Source organism: Pygocentrus nattereri, chromosome 21 (genome assembly GCF_015220715.1).
Source record: "Pygocentrus nattereri isolate fPygNat1 chromosome 21, fPygNat1.pri, whole genome shotgun sequence".
Classification (NCBI taxonomy): Eukaryota; Metazoa; Chordata; class Actinopteri; order Characiformes; family Serrasalmidae; genus Pygocentrus; species Pygocentrus nattereri.
In genome coordinates this window covers 1,755,334-1,777,157 of record NC_051231.1, presented here as the reverse complement: position 1 = coordinate 1,777,157, position 21,824 = coordinate 1,755,334, and the positions used below count along the sequence as shown (strand labels likewise).

The 21,824-nt window shown below is 48.0% G+C and overlaps 4 protein-coding genes across 5 annotated transcripts; all 4 read right to left on the bottom strand.

Annotated features, from left to right (window-relative positions):
* Window positions 1-865: 865 nt before the first annotated feature.
* On the bottom strand, window positions 866-13,231 carry LOC119261943 (cell wall protein RBR3-like; the record flags this gene model as incomplete). The annotated part of the gene is made up of 3 exons (XM_037532478.1): window positions 866-928; window positions 1,011-1,483; window positions 12,449-13,231. Coding segments are annotated over 2 exons (1,236 nt in total), but the record flags the coding sequence as incomplete, so codon positions are not given.
* Window positions 6,466-9,654, bottom strand: LOC108439499 (endochitinase A-like). Of its 2 annotated transcripts, XM_037532006.1 has the most exons (5): window positions 9,544-9,654; window positions 9,428-9,468; window positions 8,194-9,353; window positions 6,611-8,037; window positions 6,466-6,528 (listed from the first exon to the last, which is right to left on the bottom strand). In XM_037532006.1, the coding sequence occupies exons 1-4, from the start codon at window positions 9,570-9,572 to the stop codon at window positions 6,631-6,633; spliced, it is 2,637 nt and encodes an 878-aa protein (XP_037387903.1). In that variant the 5' UTR covers window positions 9,573-9,654; the 3' UTR covers window positions 6,466-6,528; window positions 6,611-6,630. The 2 variants fall into 2 exon arrangements, with proteins under 2 accessions (XP_037387903.1, XP_037387902.1); XM_037532005.1 differs by having other exon boundaries at window positions 6,611-9,353.
* LOC119261909 (flocculation protein FLO11-like) lies at window positions 13,137-14,512 on the bottom strand. The gene is made up of 3 exons (XM_037532007.1): window positions 14,402-14,512; window positions 14,286-14,326; window positions 13,137-14,211 (listed from the first exon to the last, which is right to left on the bottom strand). Exons 1-3 carry the CDS (start codon window positions 14,428-14,430, stop codon window positions 13,232-13,234), a joined length of 1,050 nt encoding a protein of 349 aa, XP_037387904.1. The 5' UTR covers window positions 14,431-14,512; the 3' UTR covers window positions 13,137-13,231.
* A 2,186-nt stretch (window positions 14,513-16,698) lies between these two features.
* On the bottom strand, window positions 16,699-20,422 carry LOC119261942 (flocculation protein FLO11-like). Its single transcript, XM_037532477.1, has 5 exons — window positions 20,271-20,422; window positions 18,937-19,474; window positions 18,526-18,847; window positions 16,844-18,407; window positions 16,699-16,761 (listed from the first exon to the last, which is right to left on the bottom strand). Exons 1-4 carry the CDS (start codon window positions 20,420-20,422, stop codon window positions 16,864-16,866), a joined length of 2,556 nt encoding a protein of 851 aa, XP_037388374.1. The 3' UTR covers window positions 16,699-16,761; window positions 16,844-16,863.
* Window positions 20,423-21,824: the final 1,402 nt, after the last annotated feature.

The following is a 21,824-nucleotide window of genomic DNA, read 5'->3' as shown; positions in this document are numbered from 1 at the left end:
ACTTGCAACAAAAATTTTGTGCAATTTTATATCACTACGTTGCCATCTAAAAGATTTTTGCTCAGTAAAAAGGTTTTAAACCTTCATGACTGCTGTTGCTTGATGAATCAGATTCAAAATTGATTTTCTTTTCAATTATATTGTTAGAGAAATATAGCACAGAGCAACTTTGGTTTAATCTTTATTTTATGAGATTAAAATATGAGGCAGACTACCTGTGATAATGAAAGCTAGTGGCAGTTAGTTACTGTAGGCTGCAGTTCTCCTCTGGATTCAGAACAAAAGCTCTATTCTTTTGCCCCTTTTCTTATGACACACCTGAATACATCAGTGGCAAGTTGGTGGTGGTGTCTAATAGAAAATGTATGATCCCAAAATCCTACTCCCTTCCACAAATTTCTGCGATTCTTAGAGAAATATTTCTTTCTGTGGGCATCTTTATTTGTGCAATGGGATCAAACTACACCTGTAACCTTCTTGCTCCAAAAGGGAATGCGTATTTCCAAGGCTGTAGCTATTTTTATAGCCACTGTTTTCTGAAAGTCAACCCATTGAGTCATTCACTAATCTTGATCTTCTGAAGAGAGTTTAACCTCCACCTCATGCTTAAGCATGTCATGACCACTCAAGGGTCCCCCCTCCCTTCACAAAACATTAGATCTCATTTTCAGTAATGAATGAATTAAGCCAAGACACCCTCCCACCAACTCCATATTCCTCTTTAACCCACCTTCCCAACAGTGGCCAATAACTGAGCTTACCTTTTACTTTAATAACCAGATGACCCAAAAGTCAACAGATTGTCTTAGAGCCCCAAATAAACTTCCCGAACACTTGCATTTAGAACAAAACACAAGACATCCCAAAAGAGTTGAATATTTATTTAGAAAGTTTTGAATCAAAGGTTCAGCTGCTGCGACAATCCCACCTGAAAGCGGAAACAGTACAAATTCAACACGTGCAGGTGCACAAAATTGAGACGAGCTGAAACAAATTAAGAATAGACTTACCATGGAGTGGAAGCTATCAGCTACTCCAGCACCTTTTGTGTCCATGTTAATCTTGGAGAGCCAGCAGAGGGTTGAGAGTTGTCTAGGGAACTCAAAGCCTGAGCATAGGAATATGGTGATCTGAACGCTTGAGCAGAAGCCACTGAAGCCACCGAGTCTGAAGGGGTATACAGACTCCTTGAACCAGTTGAAGTCACACCACTCAAACTAGCACCATAGCTGGTTTGGGAAAAAGGCACATCTTGGTATCGGCTCTGAACGGGCTGGGCTGCAGTCACCTGTCGGCAAGTACTTTGGGAAGGTGTAGATATGCTGGTGAAAGGCCTGTAGTTTAATCCAGTTGTAGCTACTTCAGAACCGTAGTCATTTCTCAAGACACTTCCTACCACTTCAGTCAAAGAAGAATCCATTCTAATATTTTGGGAAGCAGCTTCAGGCGGGTAGCTACTCTGAGCTGGCTGGGATAAAGTTACTTGCTGGTAGCTGCTTGGGACAGGCTGAGCTGAAGATATGCTCTGGGAAGCAGTTTGGACAGGCTTTTGCTGGTAGGTGCTTTGAACAGGCTGTGAAGCACTAGTAGAGGGCTTCAAGCTTGTGGTGTAAGAATATGCCCTTGAGCCACTTAATCCCACTGCACTAGAATCAAAGCCAACCTTTTGGGAAACAAAGCTAGGTGGAGAACTACGCCACACAGGCTGTGTGGAAGCTACCTGCTGGTATGCTGACTGGACAGGCTGGGCTGAAGATACTCTCTGGGAAGCAGATGGGACAGGCCAGGCTGAAGCCACCTGTTGGTAGCTGCTTGCTACAGGCTGGGATGAAGCAACCTGTTGGTAGCTGCTTGTTACAGGCTGGGATGAAGATACTCTCTGGGAAGCAGTTTGGACAGGCTGATCTGATGCTTTTTGCTGGTAGCCGCTTTGGACTGGCTTTGAAGTGCTAGTAGAGGGCTTAAAGCTTGAGGCGTATGGATGTGCCCTAGAAACAAAGCTGGATGGCAAAGTGCTCTGCACAGGCCGATATGAAACTCCCTGCTGGTACGTGCTTTGGGCAAGTCCTAGAGCGCCAACAGAGGGCTTATAGGTTGAAGTAGAGGAAACGTCCTGAGAGCTGTACAGACTCGAAGCACTTTGTCCGGTTCCCACAGCACTAGAACCAAAGCCAACACTTGGGGAAGAAAGGCCAGACTGATAGCTGCTCTGTACAGGTTGAGCTGAAGATACTCTCTGGGAAGCAGATGGGACAGGCCGGGCTGAAACCACGTGTTGGTAGCTGCTCGCTACAGGCTGGGCGGAAGCAACCTGATGGTAGCTGCTCGCTACAGGCTGGGCGGAAGCCAACTGTTGGTAGCTGCTCGCTACAGGCTGGGCGGAAGCAACCTGCTGGTAGCTGCTCAGGACAGGCTGGGCTGAAGATGCTCTCTGGGAAGCAGATGGGACAGGCTGGGCTGAAGCCACGCGTTGGTAGCTGCTCACTACAGGCTGGGCGGAAGCAACCTGCTGGTAGCTGCTCAGGACAGGCTGGGCTGAAGATGCTCTCTGGGAAGCAGATGGGAAAAGCGGGGTTGAAGCCACCTGTTGGTAGCTGCTCGCTCCAGGCTGGGCGGAAGCCACCTGTTGGTAGCTGCTCGCTCCAGGCTGGGCGGAAGCCACCTGTTGGTAGCTGCTCGCTCCAGGCTGGGCGGAAGCCACCTGTTGGTAGCTGCTCGCTCCAGGCTGGGCGGAAGCCACCTGTTGGTAGCTGCTCGCTCCAGGCTGGGCTGAAGATGCTCTCTGGGAAGCAGATGGGAAAAGCGGGGCTGATGCCACCTGTTGGAAGCTGCTCGCTAGAGGTTGAGCTGAAGCAACCTGTTGGTAGCTGCTCGCTACAGGCTGGGCTGAAGATACTCTCTGGGAAGCAGATGGGACAGGCCAGGTTGAAGCCACCTTTTGGTAGCTGCTCGCTACAGGTTGAGCTGAAGCCACGTGTTGGTAGCTGCTCGCTACAGGCTGGGCGGAAGCCACCTGTTGGTAGCTGCTCGCTAGAGGCTGAGCTGAAGCAACCTGTTGGTAGCTGCTCGCTACAGGCTGGGCGGAAGATACTCTCTGGGAAGCAGATGGGACAGGCCAGGCTGAAGCCACCTTTTGGTAGCTGCTCGCTACATGTTGAGCTGAAGCCACGTGTTGGTAGCTGCTCGCTACAGGCTGGGCGGAAGCCACCTGTTGGTAGCTGCTCGCTACAGGCTGGGCGGAAGCCACCTGTTGGTAGCTGCTCGCTACAGGCTGGGCGGAAGATACTCTCTGGGAAGCAGATGGGACAGGCTGGGCGGAAGATACTCTCTGGGAAGCAGATGGGACAGGCTGGGTTGAAGCCACCTGATGGTAGCTGCTCGGGACAGGCTGGGCGGAAGCCACCTGTTGGTAGCTGCTCGCTACAGGCTGTGCGGAAGCCACCTGTTGGTAGCTGCTCGCTACAGGCTGGGCGGAAGATACTCTCTGGGAAGCAGATGGGAGAGGCTGGGTTGAAGCCACCTGATGGTAGCTGCTCGGGACAGGCTGGGCGGAAGCCACCTGATGGTAGCTGCTCGGGACAGGCTGGGCGGAAGATACTCTCTGGGAAGCAGATGGGACAGGCCGGGCTGAAGCTACCTGTCGGCAGCTGCTCTGGACAGGCCGGGCTGAACCTGCCTGCTGGTATGCTGTCTGCACAGACTGGTCTGAGGCTTGTTGGAAGGAGGTGCTTAGGGCAGGCTTAAGATCCCTAGTTAGTGGCTGAAAGCTTGAGGTGTAGGTAGTTCCCTGAAAACTGAATGCCCTTGAGCCTGCATTGGTCAAACTACTATCAAAGGCCTGAGTTTTTGAGAAGTCCTGGGTTTCCTCAAAATAAGCTTCTTGACTAGGCACAAATCCAGAATCAGAGCTTGTCTGAGCAGTAGTACTTTCAGTGCTCCCATCCTGAGCACCATCTTTTGTACAATGATGCCTGTAAACTAAGTATAGTTCACATTCAAAGCATGTAGTTTGTTAGAACTTTTCATCTTGCTAATGGAGAGTGAAAACTTACCACTTCCTGCATCAGCATAACTCAGTACTAGTAACAAAATCCTGTTGAAAACAGATATAATTAACAAAGAAAGCAAGCTGTTTTCTGTTAAATATCACTAAATGAAATCGACATACCACAAAGGCTTCCAGAGTGTTTCTGCCATTGCAAAAATCAAAGCTCCAAAAACAACCCTGGCCACCCTCAAAAACAGACAAATGTTTCTGTCCTACTTCTCCAAGCAGCCACATGTTCCTTTAATATCATCAAAATGCACCTGCCCCACCTCTCCCTATTGGCTGCTTGGATGACGTGCTCACATCACCTGTTTGTTGAGGTGATGAACAATTGACAGGTCCCAATTAGGCCTCATTACCTCATTGTTTTCAAAGCGCAAGACCTTGTGTTGCAAAAGTCTTTTAAATGTTCATTACTTAGTACCAGTTAAATGTGCTTTTTCATGAAAGAAATGCATTTGGGAAATGCTTTTTGAAGGATTTCTGCTCATTTCCAGTCAAGGATATTGCATTGCTAATAAACACATTATATGATAATCAAATCAAATCATGTTTATTTTCACATCACATTTACACAGATGGAAAGTGAGTGAAAATCTTAGATGCTTAGCCCCCTTATAGAATTTAAATACCATACGATAACAATGGAGGCGGCCTCCGGGCACGCCGTCTCCTGCCAGTTAACAGCCTCGAACAGTTTCCCAAGCAACAGCTCTGTATGAGCCTGTGATGGGATGTACAGGGTGGTGACAGTGAGCCCTGAAATCTCTCTAGGCAGCCACATCGGTCTGCACGAGATGATTAGATATTCCAAGTCTGTGGAGCAGAAAGACTCGATGAAGTGCACATTCCTCTGATCACACCAAGCATTGCTGATCATAAAATATACACCTCCCCTTTGCTCTTCCCAGACAGGTCCTTTGTTCTGTCCATGCAGTGCACAGAGAAGCTCGCGGGCTCAATGACCTCGTTGGGAATCTCTGCTGATAGCCAGGACTCTGTGAGGCAGATGACACAGCAGCCCCGTGTCTCTCGCTGGAAAGAGATTCGTGCCCCGAGTTTGCCGATTTTGTTGTCCAGGGACTGCACGTTTGCCAGTAGTATGCTGGGGAGTAGGGGGCGACTAGCACGCCGTCTCAGCCTGACCAGAACGCAGGCTGTCCTGCCTCTTTTCCTGCGTCTGCGGCGTTTCCTCGGCCGGTCGGCCCAGATGAACGGTGCCTCTTTGAGGTTCCTGAACAATGGATCTGCGTTCAGGAATTCAAAGTCTGGTTTTCAGTGGGTGATCGTCAAACTGATTTCCACAAGTGTTTTTCTGTCATAAACGAATGTGCTGGCAACATCGACTGCAAAAGTGTCACAAATAAAAACAAAATTGCACAACAATCCGAAGTCAAGGGAGCTCGCAACACGGCAGCCGTGCTCGGCACCATCTTGGACAGGTTACTTTCATACATGTCAGTCACAAAAGGATGTCAGACAAAATAAGATGCCAGAATACCCATTTAATATGTCTTTTGGAAGATTGAGGGTGTCTGATTTCTGAGCGTACACTTGCAACAAAAATTTTGTGCAATTTTATATCACTACGTTGCCATCTAAAAGATTTTTGCTCAGTAAAAAGGTTTTAAACCTTCATGACTGCTGTTGCTTGATGAATCAGATTCAAAATTGATTTTCTTTTCAATTATATTGTTAGAGAAATATAGCACAGAGCAACTTTGGTTTAATCTTTATTTTATGAGATTAAAATATGAGGCAGACTACCTGTGATAATGAAAGCTAGTGGCAGTTAGTTACTGTAGGCTGCAGTTCTCCTCTGGATTCAGAACAAAAGCTCTATTCTTTTGCCCCTTTTCTTATGACACACCTGAATACATCAGTGGCAAGTTGGTGGTGGTGTCTAATAGAAAATGTATGATCCCAAAATCCTACTCCCTTCCACAAATTTCTGCGATTCTTAGAGAAATATTTCTTTCTGTGGGCATCTTTATTTGTGCAATGGGATCAAACTACACCTGTAACCTTCTTGCTCCAAAAGGGAATGCGTATTTCCAAGGCTGTAGCTATTTTTATAGCCACTGTTTTCTGAAAGTCAACCCATTGAGTCATTCACTAATCTTGATCTTCTGAAGAGAGTTTAACCTCCACCTCATGCTTAAGCATGTCATGACCACTCAAGGGTCCCCCCTCCCTTCACAAAACATTAGATCTCATTTTCAGTAATGAATGAATTATGCCAAGACACCCTCCCACCAACTCCATATTCCTCTTTAACCCACCTTCCCAACAGTGGCCAATAACTGAGCTTACCTTTTACTTTAATAACCAGATGACCCAAAAGTCAACAGATTGTCTTAGAGCCCCAAATAAACTTCCCGAACACTTGCATTTAGAACAAAACACAAGACATCCCAAAAGAGTTGAATATTTATTTAGAAAGTTTTGAATCAAAGGTTCAGCTGCTGCGACAATCCCACCTGAAAGCGGAAACAGTACAAATTCAACACGTGCAGGTGCACAAAATTGAGACGAGCTGAAACAAATTAAGAATAGACTTACCATGGAGTGGAAGCTATCAGCTACTCCAGCACCTTTTGTGTCCATGTTAATCTTGGAGAGCCAGCAGAGGGTTGAGAGTTGTCTAGGGAACTCAAAGCCTGAGCATAGGAATATGGTGATCTGAACGCTTGAGCAGAAGCCACTGAAGCCACCGAGTCTGAAGGGGTATACAGACTCCTTGAACCAGTTGAAGTCACACCACTCAAACTAGCACCATAGCTGGTTTGGGAAAAAGGCACATCTTGGTATCGGCTCTGAACGGGCTGGGCTGCAGTCACCTGTCGGCAAGTACTTTGGGAAGGTGTAGATATGCTGGTGAAAGGCCTGTAGTTTAATCCAGTTGTAGCTACTTCAGAACCGTAGTCATTTCTCAAGACACTTCCTACCACTTCAGTCAAAGAAGAATCCATTCTAATATTTTGGGAAGCAGCTTCAGGCGGGTAGCTACTCTGAGCTGGCTGGGATAAAGTTACTTGCTGGTAGCTGCTTGGGACAGGCTTAGAAATGCTGGTGGGGGGCCTAAAGCTTGAGGTATAGGAGGACACCCCGGAGCCTGTCCCCGCACTAGAATCAAAGCCAACATTTTGGGAATAAAGGCCAGACCGATAGCTGCTCAGTACAGGCTGAGCTGAAGATATGCTCTGGGAAGCAGTTTGGACAGGCTTTTGCTGGTAGGTGCTTTGCACAGGCTGTGAAGCACTAGTAGAGGGCTTCAAGCTTGTGGTGTAAGAATATGCCCTTGAGCCACTTAATCCCACTGCACTAGAATCAAAGCCAACCTTTTGGGAAACAAAGCTAGGTGGAGAACTACGCCACACAGGCTGTGTGGAAGCTACCTGCTGGTATGCTGACTGGACAGGCTGGGCTGAAGATACTCTCTGGGAAGCAGATGGGACAGGCCAGGCTGAAGCCACCTGTTGGTAGCTGCTTGCTACAGGCTGGGATGAAGCAACCTGTTGGTAGCTGCTTGTTACAGGCTGGGATGAAGATACTCTCTGGGAAGCAGTTTGGACAGGCTGATCTGATGCTTTTTGCTGGTAGCCGCTTTGGACTGGCTTTGAAGTGCTAGTAGAGGGCTTAAAGCTTGAGGCGTATGGATGTGCCCTAGAAACAAAGCTGGATGGCAAAGTGCTCTGCACAGGCCGATATGAAACTCCCTGCTGGTACGTGCTTTGGGCAAGTCCTAGAGCGCCAACAGAGGGCTTATAGGTTGAAGTAGAGGAAACGTCCTGAGAGCTGTACAGACTCGAAGCACTTTGTCCGGTTCCCACAGCACTAGAACCAAAGCCAACACTTGGGGAAGAAAGGCCAGACTGATAGCTGCTCTGTACAGGTTGAGCTGAAGATACTCTCTGGGAAGCAGATGGGACAGGCCGGGCTGAAACCACGTGTTGGTAGCTGCTCGCTCCAGGCTGGGCGGAAGCCACCTGATGGTAGCTGCTCGCTCCAGGCTGGGCGGAAGCCACCTGTTGGTAGCTGCTCGCTCCAGGCTGGGCGGAAGCCACCTGTTGGTAGCTGCTCGCTCCAGGCTGGGCGGAAGCCACCTGTTGGTAGCTGCTCGCTCCAGGCTGGGCGGAAGCCACCTGTTGGTAGCTGCTCGCTCCAGGCTGGGCTGAAGATGCTCTCTGGGAAGCAGATGGGAAAAGCGGGGCTGATGCCACCTGTTGGAAGCTGCTCGCTAGAGGTTGAGCTGAAGCAACCTGTTGGTAGCTGCTCGCTACAGGCTGGGCTGAAGATACTCTCTGGGAAGCAGATGGGACAGGCCAGGCTGAAGCCACCTTTTGGTAGCTGCTCGCTACATGTTGAGCTGAAGCCACGTGTTGGTAGCTGCTCGCTACAGGCTGGGCGGAAGCCACCTGTTGGTAGCTGCTCGCTACAGGCTGGGCGGAAGCCACCTGTTGGTAGCTGCTCGCTACAGGCTGGGCGGAAGCCACCTGTTGGTAGCTGCTCGCTGCAGGCTGGGCGGAAGATACTCTCTGGGAAGCAGATGGGACAGGCTGGGTTGAAGCCACCTGATGGTAGCTGCTCAGGACAGGCTGGGCGGAAGCCACCTGATGGTAGCTGCTCGCTACAGGCTGGGCGGAAGATACTCTCTGGGAAGCAGATGGGAGAGGCTGGGTTGAAGCCACCTCATGGTAGCTGCTCGGGAAAGGCTGGGCGGAAGCCACCTGATGGTAGCTGCTCGGGACAGGCTGGGCGGACGATACTCTCTGGGAAGCAGATGGGACAGGCTGGGCTGAAGCCACGCGTTGGTAGCTGCTCGCTACAGGCCGGGCGGAAGCAACCTGTTGGTAGCTGCTCGCTTCAGGCCGGGCGGAAGCAACCTGTTGGTAGCCGCTTGCTACAGGCCGGACTGAAGCCACGTGTTGGTAGCCGCTCGCTACAGGCCGGGTTGAAGCCACCTGATGGTAGCTGCTCTGGACAGGCCGGGCTGAACCTGCCTGCTGGTATGCTGTCTGCACAGACTGGTCTGAGGCTTGTTGGAAGGAGGTGCTTAGGGCAGGCTTAAGATCCCTAGTTAGTGGCTGAAAGCTTGAGGTGTAGGTAGTTCCCTGAAAACTGAATGCCCTTGAGCCTGCATTGGTCAAACTACTATCAAAGGCCTGAGTTTTTGAGAAGTCCTGGGTTTCCTCAAAATAAGCTTCTTGACTAGGCACAAATCCAGAATCAGAGCTTGTCTGAGCAGTAGTACTTTCAGTGCTCCCATCCTGAGCACCATCTTTTGTACAATGATGCCTGTAAACTAAGTATAGTTCACATTCAAAGCATGTAGTTTGTTAGAACTTTTCATCTTGCTAATGGAGAGTGAAAACTTACCACTTCCTGCATCAGCATAACTCAGTACTAGTAACAAAATCCTGTTGAAAACAGATATAATTAACAAAGAAAGCAAGCTGTTTTCTGTTAAAGATCACTAAATGAAATCGACATACCACAAAGGCTTCCAGAGTGTTTCTGCCATTGCAAAAATCAAAGCTCCAAAAACAACCCTGGCCACCCTCAAAAACAGACAAATGTTTCTGTCCTACTTCTCCAAGCAGCCACATGTTCCTTTAATATCATCAAAATGCACCTGCCCCACCTCTCCCTATTGGCTGCTTGGATGACGTGCTCACATCACCTGTTTGTTGAGGTGATGAACAATTGACAGGTCCCAATTAGGCCTCATTACCTCATTGTTTTCAAAGCGCAAGACCTTGTGTTGCAAAAGTCTTTTAAATGTTCATTACTTAGTACCAGTTAAATGTGCTTTTTCATGAAAGAAATGCATTTGGGAAATGCTTTTTGAAGGATTTCTGCTCATTTCCAGTCAAGGATATTGCATTGCTAATAAACACATTATATGATAATCAAATCAAATCATGTTTATTTTCACATCACATTTACACAGGTGGAAAGTGAGTGAAAATCTTAGATGCTTAGCCCCCTTATAGAATTTAAATACCATACCATAACAATGGAGGCGGCCTCCGGGCACGCCGTCTCCTGCCAGTTAACAGCCTCGAACAGTTTCCCAAGCAACAGCTCTGTATGAGCCTGTGATGGGATGTACAGGGTGGTGACAGTGAGCCCTGAAATCTCTCTAGGCAGCCACATCGGTCTGCACGAGATGATTAGATATTCCAAGTCTGTGGAGCAGAAAGACTCGATGAAGTGCACATTCCTCTGATCACACCAAGCATTGCTGATCATAAAATATACACCTCCCCTTTGCTCTTCCCAGACAGGTCCTTTATTCTGTCCATGCAGTGCACAGAGAAGCTCGCGGGCTCAATGACCTCGTTGGGAATCTCTGCTGATAGCCAGGACTCTGTGAGGCAGATGACACAGCAGCCCCGTGTCTCTCGCTGGAAAGAGATTCGTGCCCCGAGTTTGCCGATTTTGTTGTCCAGGGACTGCACGTTTGCCAGTAGTATGCTGGGGAGTAGGGGGCGACTAGCACGCCGTCTCAGCCTGACCAGAACGCAGGCTGTCCTGCCTCTTTTCCTGCGTCTGCGGCGTTTCCTCGGCCGGTCGGCCCAGATGAACGGTGCCTCTTTGAGGTTCCTGAACAATGGATCTGCGTTCAGGAATTCAAAGTCTGGTTTTCAGTGGGTGATCGTCAAACTGATTTCCACAAGTGTTTTTCTGTCATAAACGAATGTGCTGGCAACATCGACTGCAAAAGTGTCACAAATAAAAACAAAATTGCACAACAATCCGAAGTCAAGGGAGCTCGCAACACGGCAGCCGTGCTCGGCACCATCTTGGACAGGTTACTTTCATACATGTCAGTCACAAAAGATGTCAGACAAAATAAGATGCCAGAATACCCATTTAATATGTCTTTTGGAAGATTGAGGGTGTCTGATTTCTGAGCGTACGCTTGCAACAATAATTTTCTGCAATTTTATATCACTACGTTGCCATCTAAAAGATTTTTGCTCAGTAAAAAGGTTTTAAACCTTCGTGACTGCTGTTGCTTGATGAATCAGATTCAAAATTGATTTTCTTTTCAATTATATTGTTAGAGAAATATAGCACAGAGCAACTTTGGTTTAATCTTTATTTTATGAGATTAAAATATGAGGCAGACTACCTGTGATAATGAAAGCTAGTGGCAGTTAGTTACTGTAGGCTGCAGTTCTCCTCTGGATTCAGAACAAAAGCTCTATTCTTTTGCCCCTTTTCTTATGACACACCTGAATACATCAGTGGCAAGTTGGTGGTGGTGTCTAATAGAAAATGTATGATCCCAAAATCCTACTCCCTTCCACAAATTTCTGCGATTCTTAGAGAAATATTTCTTTCTGTGGGCATCTTTATTTGTGCAATGGGATCAAACTACACCAGTAACCTTCTTGCTCCAAAAGGGAATGCGTATTTCCAAGGCTGTAGCTATTTTTATAGCCACTGTTTTCTGAAAGTCAACCCATTGAGTCATTCACTAATCTTGATCTTCTGAAGAGAGTTTAACCTCCACCTCATGCTTAAGCATGTCATGACCACTCAAGGGTCCCCCCTCCCTTCACAAAACATTAGATCTCATTTTCAGTAATGAATGAATTAAGCCAAGACACCCTCCCACCAACTCCATATTCCTCTTTAACCCACCTTCCCAACAGTGGCCAATAACTGAGCTTACCTTTTACTTTAATAACCAGATGACCCAAAAGTCAACAGATTGTCTTAGAGCCCCAAATAAACTTCCCGAACACTTGCATTTAGAACAAAACACAAGACATCCCAAAAGAGTTGAATATTTATTTAGAAAGTTTTGAATCAAAGGTTCAGCTGCTGCGACAATCCCACCTGAAAGCGGAAACAGTACAAATTCAACACGTGCAGGTGCACAAAATTGAGACGAGCTGAAACAAATTAAGAATAGACTTACCATGGAGTGGAAGCTATCAGCTACTCCAGCACCTTTTGTGTCCATGTTAATCTTGGAGAGCCAGCAGAGGGTTGAGAGTTGTCTAGGGAACTCAAAGCCTGAGCATAGGAATATGGTGATCTGAACGCTTGAGCAGAAGCCACCGAGTCTGAAGGGGTATACAGACTCCTTGAACCAGTTGAAGTCACACCACTCAAACTAGCACCATAGCTGGTTTGGGAAAAAGGCACATCTTGGTATCGGCTCTGAACGGGCTGGGCTGCAGTCACCTGTCGGCAAGTACTTTGGGAAGGTGTAGATATGCTGGTGAAAGGCCTGTAGTTTAATCCAGTTGTAGCTACTTCAGAACCGTAGTCATTTCTCAAGACACTTCCTACCACTTCAGTCAAAGAAGAATCCATTCTAATATTTTGGGAAGCAGCTTCAGGCGGGTAGCTACTCTGAGCTGGCTGGGATAAAGTTACTTGCTGGTAGCTGCTTGGGACAGGCTTAGAAATGCTGGTGGGGGGCCTAAAGCTTGAGGTATAGGAGGACACCCCGGAGCCTGTCCCCACACTAGAATCAAAGCCAACATTTTGGGAATAAAGGCCAGACCGATAGCTGCTCAGTACAGGCTGAGCTGAAGATATGCTCTGGGAAGCAGTTTGGACAGGCTTTTGCTGGTAGGTGCTTTGCACAGGCTGTGAAGCACTAGTAGAGGGCTTCAAGCTTGTGGTGTAAGAATATGCCCTTGAGCCACTTAATCCCACTGCACTAGAATCAAAGCCAACCTTTTGGGAAACAAAGCTAGGTGGAGAACTACGCCACACAGGCTGTGTGGAAGCTACCTGCTGGTATGCTGACTGGACAGGCTGGGCTGAAGATACTCTCTGGGAAGCAGATGGGACAGGCCAGGCTGAAGCCACCTGTTGGTAGCTGCTTGCTACAGGCTGGGATGAAGCAACCTGTTGGTAGCTGCTTGTTACAGGCTGGGATGAAGATACTCTCTGGGAAGCAGTTTGGACAGGCTGATCTGATGCTTTTTGCTGGTAGCCGCTTTGGACTGGCTTTGAAGTGCTAGTAGAGGGCTTAAAGCTTGAGGCGTATGGATGTGCCCTAGAAACAAAGCTGGATGGCAAAGTGCTCTGCACAGGCCGATATGAAACTCCCTGCTGGTACGTGCTTTGGGCAAGTCCTAGAGCGCCAACAGAGGGCTTATAGGTTGAAGTAGAGGAAACGTCCTGAGAGCTGTACAGACTCGAAGCACTTTATCCGGTTCCCACAGCACTAGAACCAAAGCCAACACTTGGGGAAGAAAGGCCAGACTGATAGCTGCTCTGTACAGGTTGAGCTGAAGATACTCTCTGGGAAGCAGATGGGACAGGCCGGGCTGAAACCACGTGTTGGTAGCTGCTCGCCCCAGGCTGGGCGGAAGCCACCTGTTGGTAGTTGCTCGCTACAGGCTGGGCGGAAGCCACCTGTTGGTAGCTGCTCGCTACAGGCTGGGCGGAAGATACTCTCTGGGAAGCAGATGGGAGAGGCTGGGTTGAAGCCACCTGATGGTAGCTGCTCGGGACAGGCTGGGGTGAAGCCACCTGTTGGTAGCTGCTCTTGACAGGCTGGGCTGAAGATACTCTCTGGGAAGCAGATGGGACAGGCTGGGCTAAAGCCACGTGTTGGTAGCTGCTCGCTACAGGCTGGGCGGACGATACTCTCTGGGAAGCAGATGGGACAGGCTGGGCTGAAGCCACGCGTTGGTAGCTGCTCGCTACAGGCTGGGCGGAAGCAACCTGTTGGTAGCTGCTCGCTTCAGGCCGGGCGGAAGCAACCTGTTCGTAGCCGCTCGCTACAGGCCGGACTGAAGCCACGTGTTGGTAGCCGCTCGCTACAGGCCGGGCTGAAGCTACCCGTCGGCAGCTGCTCTGGACAGGCCGGGCTGAACCTGCCTGCTGGTATGCTGTCTGCACAGACTGGTCTGAGGCTTGTTGGAAGGAGGTGCTTAGGGCAGGCTTAAGATCCCTAGTTAGTGGCTGAAAGCTTGAGGTGTAGGTAGTTCCCTGAAAACTGAATGCCCTTGAGCCTGCATTGGTCAAACTACTATCAAAGGCCTGAGTTTTTGAGAAGTCCTGGGTTTCCTCAAAATAAGCTTCTTGACTAGGCACAAATCCAGAATCAGAGCTTGTCTGAGCAGTAGTACTTTCAGTGCTCCCATCCTGAGCACCATCTTTTGTACAATGATGCCTGTAAACTAAGTATAGTTCACATTCAAAGCATGTAGTTTGTTAGAACTTTTCATCTTGCTAATGGAGAGTGAAAACTTACCACTTCCTGCATCAGCATAACTCAGTACTAGTAACAAAATCCTGTTGAAAACAGATATAATTAACAAAGAAAGCAAGCTGTTTTCTGTTAAATATCACTAAATGAAATCGACATACCACAAAGGCTTCCAGAGTGTTTCTGCCATTGCAAAAATCAAAGCTCCAAAAACAACCCTGGCCACCCTCAAAAACAGACAAATGTTTCTGTCCTACTTCTCCAAGCAGCCACATGTTCCTTTAATATCATCAAAATGCACCTGCCCCACCTCTCCCTATTGGCTGCTTGGATGACGTGCTCACATCACCTGTTTGTTGAGGTGATGAACAATTGACAGGTCCCAATTAGGCCTCATTACCTCATTGTTTTCAAAGCGCAAGACCTTGTGTTGCAAAAGTCTTTTAAATGTTCATTACTTAGTACCAGTTAAATGTGCTTTTTCATGAAAGAAATGCATTTGGGAAATGCTTTTTGAAGGATTTCTGCTCATTTCCAGTCAAGGATATTGCATTGCTAATAAACACATTATATGATAATCAAATCAAATCATGTTTATTTTCACATCACATTTACACAGATGGAAAGTGAGTGAAAATCTTAGATGCTTAGCCCCCTTATAGAATTTAAATACCATACCATAACAATGGAGGCGGCCTCCGGGCACGCCGTCTCCTGCCAGTTAAAAGCCTCGAACAGTTTCCCAAGCAACAGCTCTGTATGAGCCTGTGATGGGATGTACAGGGTGGTGACAGTGAGCCCTGAAATCTCTCTAGGCAGCCACATCGGTCTGCACGAGATGATTAGATATTCCAAGTCTGTGGAGCAGAAAGACTCGATGAAGTGCACATTCCTCTGATCACACCAAGCATTGCTGATCATAAAATATACACCTCCCCTTTGCTCTTCCCAGACAGGTCCTTTGTTCTGTCCATGCAGTGCACAGAGAAGCTCGCGGGCTCAATGACCTCGTTGGGAATCTCTGCTGATAGCCAGGACTCTGTGAGGCAGATGACACAGCAGCCCCGTGTCTCTCGCTGGAAAGAGATTCGTGCCCCGAGTTTGCCGATTTTGTTGTCCAGGGACTGCACGTTTGCCAGTAGTATGCTGGGGAGTAGGGGGCGACTAGCACGCCGTCTCAGCCTGACCAGAACGCAGGCTGTCCTGCCTCTTTTCCTGCGTCTGCGGCGTTTCCTCGGCCGGTCGGCCCAGATGAACGGTGCCTCTTTGAGGTTCCTGAACAATGGATCTGCGTTCAGGAATTCAAAGTCTGGTTTTCAGTGGGTGATCGTCAAACTGATTTCCACAAGTGTTTTTCTGTCATAAACGAATGTGCTGGCAACATCGACTGCAAAAGTGTCACAAATAAAAACAAAATTGCACAACAATCCGAAGTCAAGGGAGCTCGCAACACGGCAGCCGTGCTCGGCACCATCTTGGACAGGTTACTTTCATACATGTCAGTCACAAAAGGATGTCAGACAAAATAAGATGCCAGAATACCCATTTAATATGTCTTTTGGAAGATTGAGGGTGTCTGATTTCTGAGCGTACACTTGCAACAAAAATTTTGTGCAATTTTATATCACTACGTTGCCATCTAAAAGATTTTTGCTCAGTAAAAAGGTTTTAAACCTTCATGACTGCTGTTGCTTGATGAATCAGATTCAAAATTGATTTTCTTTTCAATTATATTGTTAGAGAAATATAGCACAGAGCAACTTTGGTTTAATCTTTATTTTATGAGATTAAAATATGAGGCAGACTACCTGTGATAATGAAAGCTAGTGGCAGTTAGTTACTGTAGGCTGCAGTTCTCCTCTGGATTCAGAACAAAAGCTCTATTCTTTTGCCCCTTTTCTTATGACACACCTGAATACATCAGTGGCAAGTTGGTGGTGGTGTCTAATAGAAAATGTATGATCCCAAAATCCTACTCCCTTCCACAAATTTCTGCGATTCTTAGAGAAATATTTCTTTCTGTGGGCATCTTTATTTGTGCAATGGGATCAAACTACACCTGTAACCTTCTTGCTCCAAAAGGGAATGCGTATTTCCAAGGCTGTAGCTATTTTTATAGCCACTGTTTTCTGAAAGTCAACCCATTGAGTCATTCACTAATCTTGATCTTCTGAAGAGAGTTTAACCTCCACCTCATGCTTAAGCATGTCATGACCACTCAAGGGTCCCCCCTCCCTTCACAAAACATTAGATCTCATTTTCAGTAATGAATGAATTAAGCCAAGACACCCTCCCACCAACTCCATATTCCTCTTTAACCCACCTTCCCAACAGTGGCCAATAACTGAGCTTACCTTTTACTTTAATAACCAGATGACCCAAAAGTCAACAGATTGTCTTAGAGCCCCAAATAAACTTCCCGAACACTTGCATTTAGAACAAAACACAAGACATCCCAAAAGAGTTGAATATTTATTTAGAAAGTTTTGAATCAAAGGTTCAGCTGCTGCGACAATCCCACCTGAAAGCGGAAACAGTACAAATTCAACACGTGCAGGTGCACAAAATTGAGACGAGCTGAAACAAATTAAGAATAGACTTACCATGGAGTGGAAGCTATCAGCTACTCCAGCACCTTTTGTGTCCATGTTAATCTTGGAGAGCCAGCAGAGGGTTGAGAGTTGTCTAGGGAACTCAAAGCCTGAGCATAGGAATATGGTGATCTGAACGCTTGAGCAGAAGCCACCGAGTCTGAAGGGGTATACAGACTCCTTGAACCAGTTGAAGTCACACCACTCAAACTAGCACCATAGCTGGTTTGGGAAAAAGGCACATCTTGGTATCGGCTCTGAACGGGCTGGGCTGCAGTCACCTGTCGGCAAGTACTTTGGGAAGGTGTAGATATGCTGGTGAAAGGCCTGTAGTTTAATCCAGTTGTAGCTACTTCAGAACCGTAGTCATTTCTCAAGACACTTCCTACCACTTCAGTCAAAGAAGAATCCATTCTAATATTTTGGGAAGCAGCTTCAGGCGGGTAGCTACTCTGAGCTGGCTGGGATAAAGTTACTTGCTGGTAGCTGCCTGGGACAGGCTGAGCTGAAGATATGCTCTGGGAAGCAGTTTGGACAGGCTTTTGCTGGTAGGTGCTTTGCACAGGCTGTGAAGCACTAGTAGAGGGCTTCAAGCTTGTGGTGTAAGAATATGCCCTTGAGCCACTTAATCCCACTGCACTAGAATCAAAGCCAACCTTTTGGGAAACAAAGCTAGGTGGAGAACTACTCCACACAGGCTGTGTGGAAGCTACCTGCTGGTATGCTGACTGGACAGGCTGGGCTGAAGATACTCTCTGGGAAGCAGATGGGACAGGCCAGGCTGAAGCCACCTGTTGGTAGCTGCTTGCTACAGGCTGGGATGAAGCCACCTGTTGGTAGCTGCTTGTTACAGGCTGGGCTGAAGATACTCTCTGGGAAGCAGTTTGGACAGGCTGATCTGATGCTTTTTGCTGGTAGCCGCTTTGGACTGGCTTTGAAGTGCTAGTAGAGGGCTTAAAGCTTGAGGCGTATGGATGTGCCCTAGAAACAAAGCTGGATGGCAAAGTGCTCTGCACAGGCCGATATGAAACTCCCTGCTGGTACGTGCCTTGGGCAGGTCCTAGAGCGCCAACAGAGGGCTTGTAGGTTGAAGTAGAGGAAACGTCCTGAGAGCTGTACAGATTCGAAGCACTTTGTCCGGTTCCCACAGCACTAGAACCAAAGCCAACACTTGGGGAAGAAAGGCCAGACTGATAGCTGCTCTGTACAGGTTGAGCTGAAGATACTCTCTGGGAAGCAGATGGGACAGGCCGGGCTGAAACCACGTGTTGGTAGCTGCTCACTACAGGCTGGGCGGAAGCCAACTGTTGGTAGCTGCTCTCTACAGGCTGGGCGGAAGATACTCTCCGGGAAGCATATGGGACAGGCTGGGCTGAAGCCACGCGTTGGTAGCTGCTCACTACAGGCTGGGCGGAAGCAACCTGCTGGTAGCTGCTCAGGACAGGCTGGGCTGAAGATGCTCTCTGGGAAGCAGATGGGAAAAGCGGGGCTGAAGCCACCTGTTGGTAGCTGCTCGCTCCAGGCTGGGCGGAAGCCACCTGTTGGTAGCTGCTCGCTCCAGGCTGGGCGGAAGCCACCTGTTGGTAGCTGCTCGCTCCAGGCTGGGCGGAAGCCACCTGTTGGTAGCTGCTCGCTCCAGGCTGGGCGGAAGCCACCTGTTGGTAGCTGCTCGCTCCAGCCTGGGCGGAAGCCACCTGTTGGTAGCTGCTCGCTCCAGCCTGGGCGGAAGCCACCTGTTGGTAGCTGCTCGCTCCAGGCTGGGCTGAAGCAACCTGTTGGTAGCTGCTCGCTCCAGGCCGGGCTGAAGATACTCTCTGGGAAGCAGATGGGACAGGCCAGGCTGAAGCCACCTGATGGTAGCTGCTCGGGACAGGCCGGGCGGAAGCCACCTGTTGGAAGCTGCTCGCTAGAGGTTGAGCTGAAGCAACCTGTTGGTAGCTGCTCGCTACAGGCCGGGCTGAAGATACTCTCTGGGAAGCAGATGGGACAGGCCAGGCTGAAGCCACCTGATGGTAGCTGCTCGGGACAGGCTGGGCGGAAGCCACCTGTTGGTAGCTGCTCGCTACAGGCTGGGCGGAAGCCACCTGTTGGTAGCTGCTCGCTACAGGCTGGGCGGAAGATATTCTCTGGGAAGCAGATGGGACAGGCTGGGGTGAAGCCACTTGTTGGTAGCTGCTCGCTACAGGCTGGGCGGACGATGCTCTCTGGGAAGCAGATGGGACAGGCTGGGCTGAAGCCACGCGTTGGTAGCTGCTCGCTACAGGCTGGGCGGAAGCAACCTGTTGGTAGCCGCTCGCTTCAGGCCGGGCGGAAGCAACCTGTTGGTAGCCGCTCGCTACAGGCCGGACTGAAGCCACGTGTTGGTAGCCGCTCGCTACAGGCCGGGCTGAAGCTACCCGTCGGCAGCTGCTCTGGACAGGCCGGGCTGAACCTGCCTGCTGGTATGCTGTCTGCACAGACTGGTCTGAGGCTTGTTGGAAGGAGGTGCTTAGGGCAGGCTTAAGATCCCTAGTTAGTGGCTGAAAGCTTGAGGTGTAGGTAGTTCCCTGAAAACTGAATGCCCTTGAGCCTGCATTGGTCAAACTACTATCAAAGGCCTGAGTTTTTGAGAAGTCCTGGGTTTCCTCAAAATAAGCTTCTTGACTAGGCACAAATCCAGAATCAGAGCTTGTCTGAGCAGTAGTACTTTCAGTGCTCCCATCCTGAGCACCATCTTTTGTACAATGATGCCTGTAAACTAAGTATAGTTCACATTCAAAGCATGTAGTTTGTTAGAACTTTTCATCTTGCTAATGGAGAGTGAAAACTTACCACTTCCTGCATCAGCATAACTCAGTACTAGTAACAAAATCCTGTTGAAAACAGATATAATTAACAAAGAAAGCAAGCTGTTTTCTGTTAAATATCACTAAATGAAATCGACATACCACAAAGGCTTCCAGAGTGTTTCTGCCATTGCAAAAATCAAAGCTCCAAAAACAACCCTGGCCACCCTCAAAAACAGACAAATGTTTCTGTCCTACTTCTCCAAGCAGCCACATGTTCCTTTAATATCATCAAAATGCACCTGCCCCACCTCTCCCTATTGGCTGCTTGGATGACGTGCTCACATCACCTGTTTGTTGAGGTGATGAACAATTGACAGGTCCCAATTAGGCCTCATTACCTCATTGTTTTCAAAGCGCAAGACCTTGTGTTGCAAAAGTCTTTTAAATGTTCATTACTTAGTACCAGTTAAATGTGCTTTTTCATGAAAGAAATGCATTTGGGAAATGCTTTTTGAAGGATTTCTGCTCATTTCCAGTCAAGGATATTGCATTGCTAATAAACACATTATATGATAATCAAATCAAATCATGTTTATTTTCACATCACATTTACACAGATGGAAAGTGAGTGAAAATCTTAGATGCTTAGCCCCCTTATAGAATTTAAATACCATACCATAACAATGGAGGCGGCCTCCGGGCACGCCGTCTCCTGCCAGTTAACAGCCTCGAACAGTTTCCCAAGCAACAGCTCTGTATGAGCCTGTGATGGGATGTACAGGGTGGTGACAGTGAGCCCTGAAATCTCTCTAGGCAGCCACATCGGTCTGCACGAGATGATTAGATATTCCAAGTCTGTGGAGCAGAAAGACTCGATGAAGTGCACATTCCTCTGATCACACCAAGCATTGCTGATCATAAAATATACACCTCCCCTTTGCTCTTCCCAGACAGGTCCTTTGTTCTGTCCATGCAGTGCACAGAGAAGCTCGCGGGCTCAATGACCTCGTTGGGAATCTCTGCTGATAGCCAGGACTCTGTGAGGCAGATGACACAGCAGCCCCGTGTCTCTCGCTGGAAAGAGATTCGTGCCCCGAGTTTGCCGATTTTGTTGTCCAGGGACTGCACGTTTGCCAGTAGTATGCTGGGGAGTAGGGGGCGACTAGCACGCCGTCTCAGCCTGACCAGAACGCAGGCTGTCCTGCCTCTTTTCCTGCGTCTGCGGCGTTTCCTCGGCCGGTCGGCCCAGATGAACGGTGCCTCTTTGAGGTTCCTGAACAATGGATCTGCGTTCAGGAATTCAAAGTCTGGTTTTCAGTGGGTGATCGTCAAACTGATTTCCACAAGTGTTTTTCTGTCATAAACGAATGTGCTGGCAACATCGACTGCAAAAGTGTCACAAATAAAAACAAAATTGCACAACAATCCGAAGTCAAGGGAGCTCGCAACACGGCAGCCGTGCTCGGCACCATCTTGGACAGGTTACTTTCATACATGTCAGTCACAAAAGGATGTCAGACAAAATAAGATGCCAGAATACCCATTTAATATGTCTTTTGGAAGATTGAGGGTGTCTGATTTCTGAGCGTACACTTGCAACAAAAATTTTGTGCAATTTTATATCACTACGTTGCCATCTAAAAGATTTTTGCTCAGTAAAAAGGTTTTAAACCTTCATGACTGCTGTTGCTTGATGAATCAGATTCAAAATTGATTTTCTTTTCAATTATATTGTTAGAGAAATATAGCACAGAGCAACTTTGGTTTAATCTTTATTTTATGAGATTAAAATATGAGGCAGACTACCTGTGATAATGAAAGCTAGTGGCAGTTAGTTACTGTAGGCTGCAGTTCTCCTCTGGATTCAGAACAAAAGCTCTATTCTTTTGCCCCTTTTCTTATGACACACCTGAATACATCAGTGGCAAGTTGGTGGTGGTGTCTAATAGAAAATGTATGATCCCAAAATCCTACTCCCTTCCACAAATTTCTGCGATTCTTAGAGAAATATTTCTTTCTGTGGGCATCTTTATTTGTGCAATGGGATCAAACTACACCTGTAACCTTCTTGCTCCAAAAGGGAATGCGTATTTCCAAGGCTGTAGCTATTTTTATAGCCACTGTTTTCTGAAAGTCAACCCATTGAGTCATTCACTAATCTTGATCTTCTGAAGAGAGTTTAACCTCCACCTCATGCTTAAGCATGTCATGACCACTCAAGGGTC

What these genes read in the sequence shown, in the direction of transcription:
- LOC108439499 (XM_037532005.1), bottom strand. Translation starts at nt 9,572, where the DNA reads ATGGCAGAAACACTCTGGAAGCCTTTGTG. An exon ending in ACACTCTGGAAGCCTTTGTG is followed by an intron (nt 9,469 to 9,543) that starts GTATGTCGATTT and finishes TGTTTTCAACAG; the next exon opens with GATTTTGTTACTAGTACTGA. An exon ending in TTATGCTGATGCAGGAAGTG is followed by an intron (nt 9,354 to 9,427) that starts GTAAGTTTTCAC and finishes AACTATACTTAG; the next exon opens with TTTACAGGCATCATTGTACA.
- LOC119261909 (XM_037532007.1), bottom strand. Translation starts at nt 14,430, where the DNA reads ATGGCAGAAACACTCTGGAAGCCTTTGTG. An exon ending in ACACTCTGGAAGCCTTTGTG is followed by an intron (nt 14,327 to 14,401) that starts GTATGTCGATTT and finishes TGTTTTCAACAG; the next exon opens with GATTTTGTTACTAGTACTGA. An exon ending in TTATGCTGATGCAGGAAGTG is followed by an intron (nt 14,212 to 14,285) that starts GTAAGTTTTCAC and finishes AACTATACTTAG; the next exon opens with TTTACAGGCATCATTGTACA.
- LOC119261942 (XM_037532477.1), bottom strand. Translation starts at nt 20,422, where the DNA reads ATGTGGCTGCCTAGAGAGATTTCAGGGCTCACTGTCACCACCCTGTAC. An exon ending in GAATATCTTCCGCCCAGCCT is followed by an intron (nt 18,848 to 18,936) that starts GTAGCGAGCAGC and finishes TGTCCCGAGCAG; the next exon opens with CTACCATCAGGTGGCTTCAG. An exon ending in GAGCGAGCAGCTACCAACAG is followed by an intron (nt 18,408 to 18,525) that starts GTGGCTTCCGCC and finishes GCTACCAACAGG; the next exon opens with TGGCTTCCGCCCAGCCTGGA.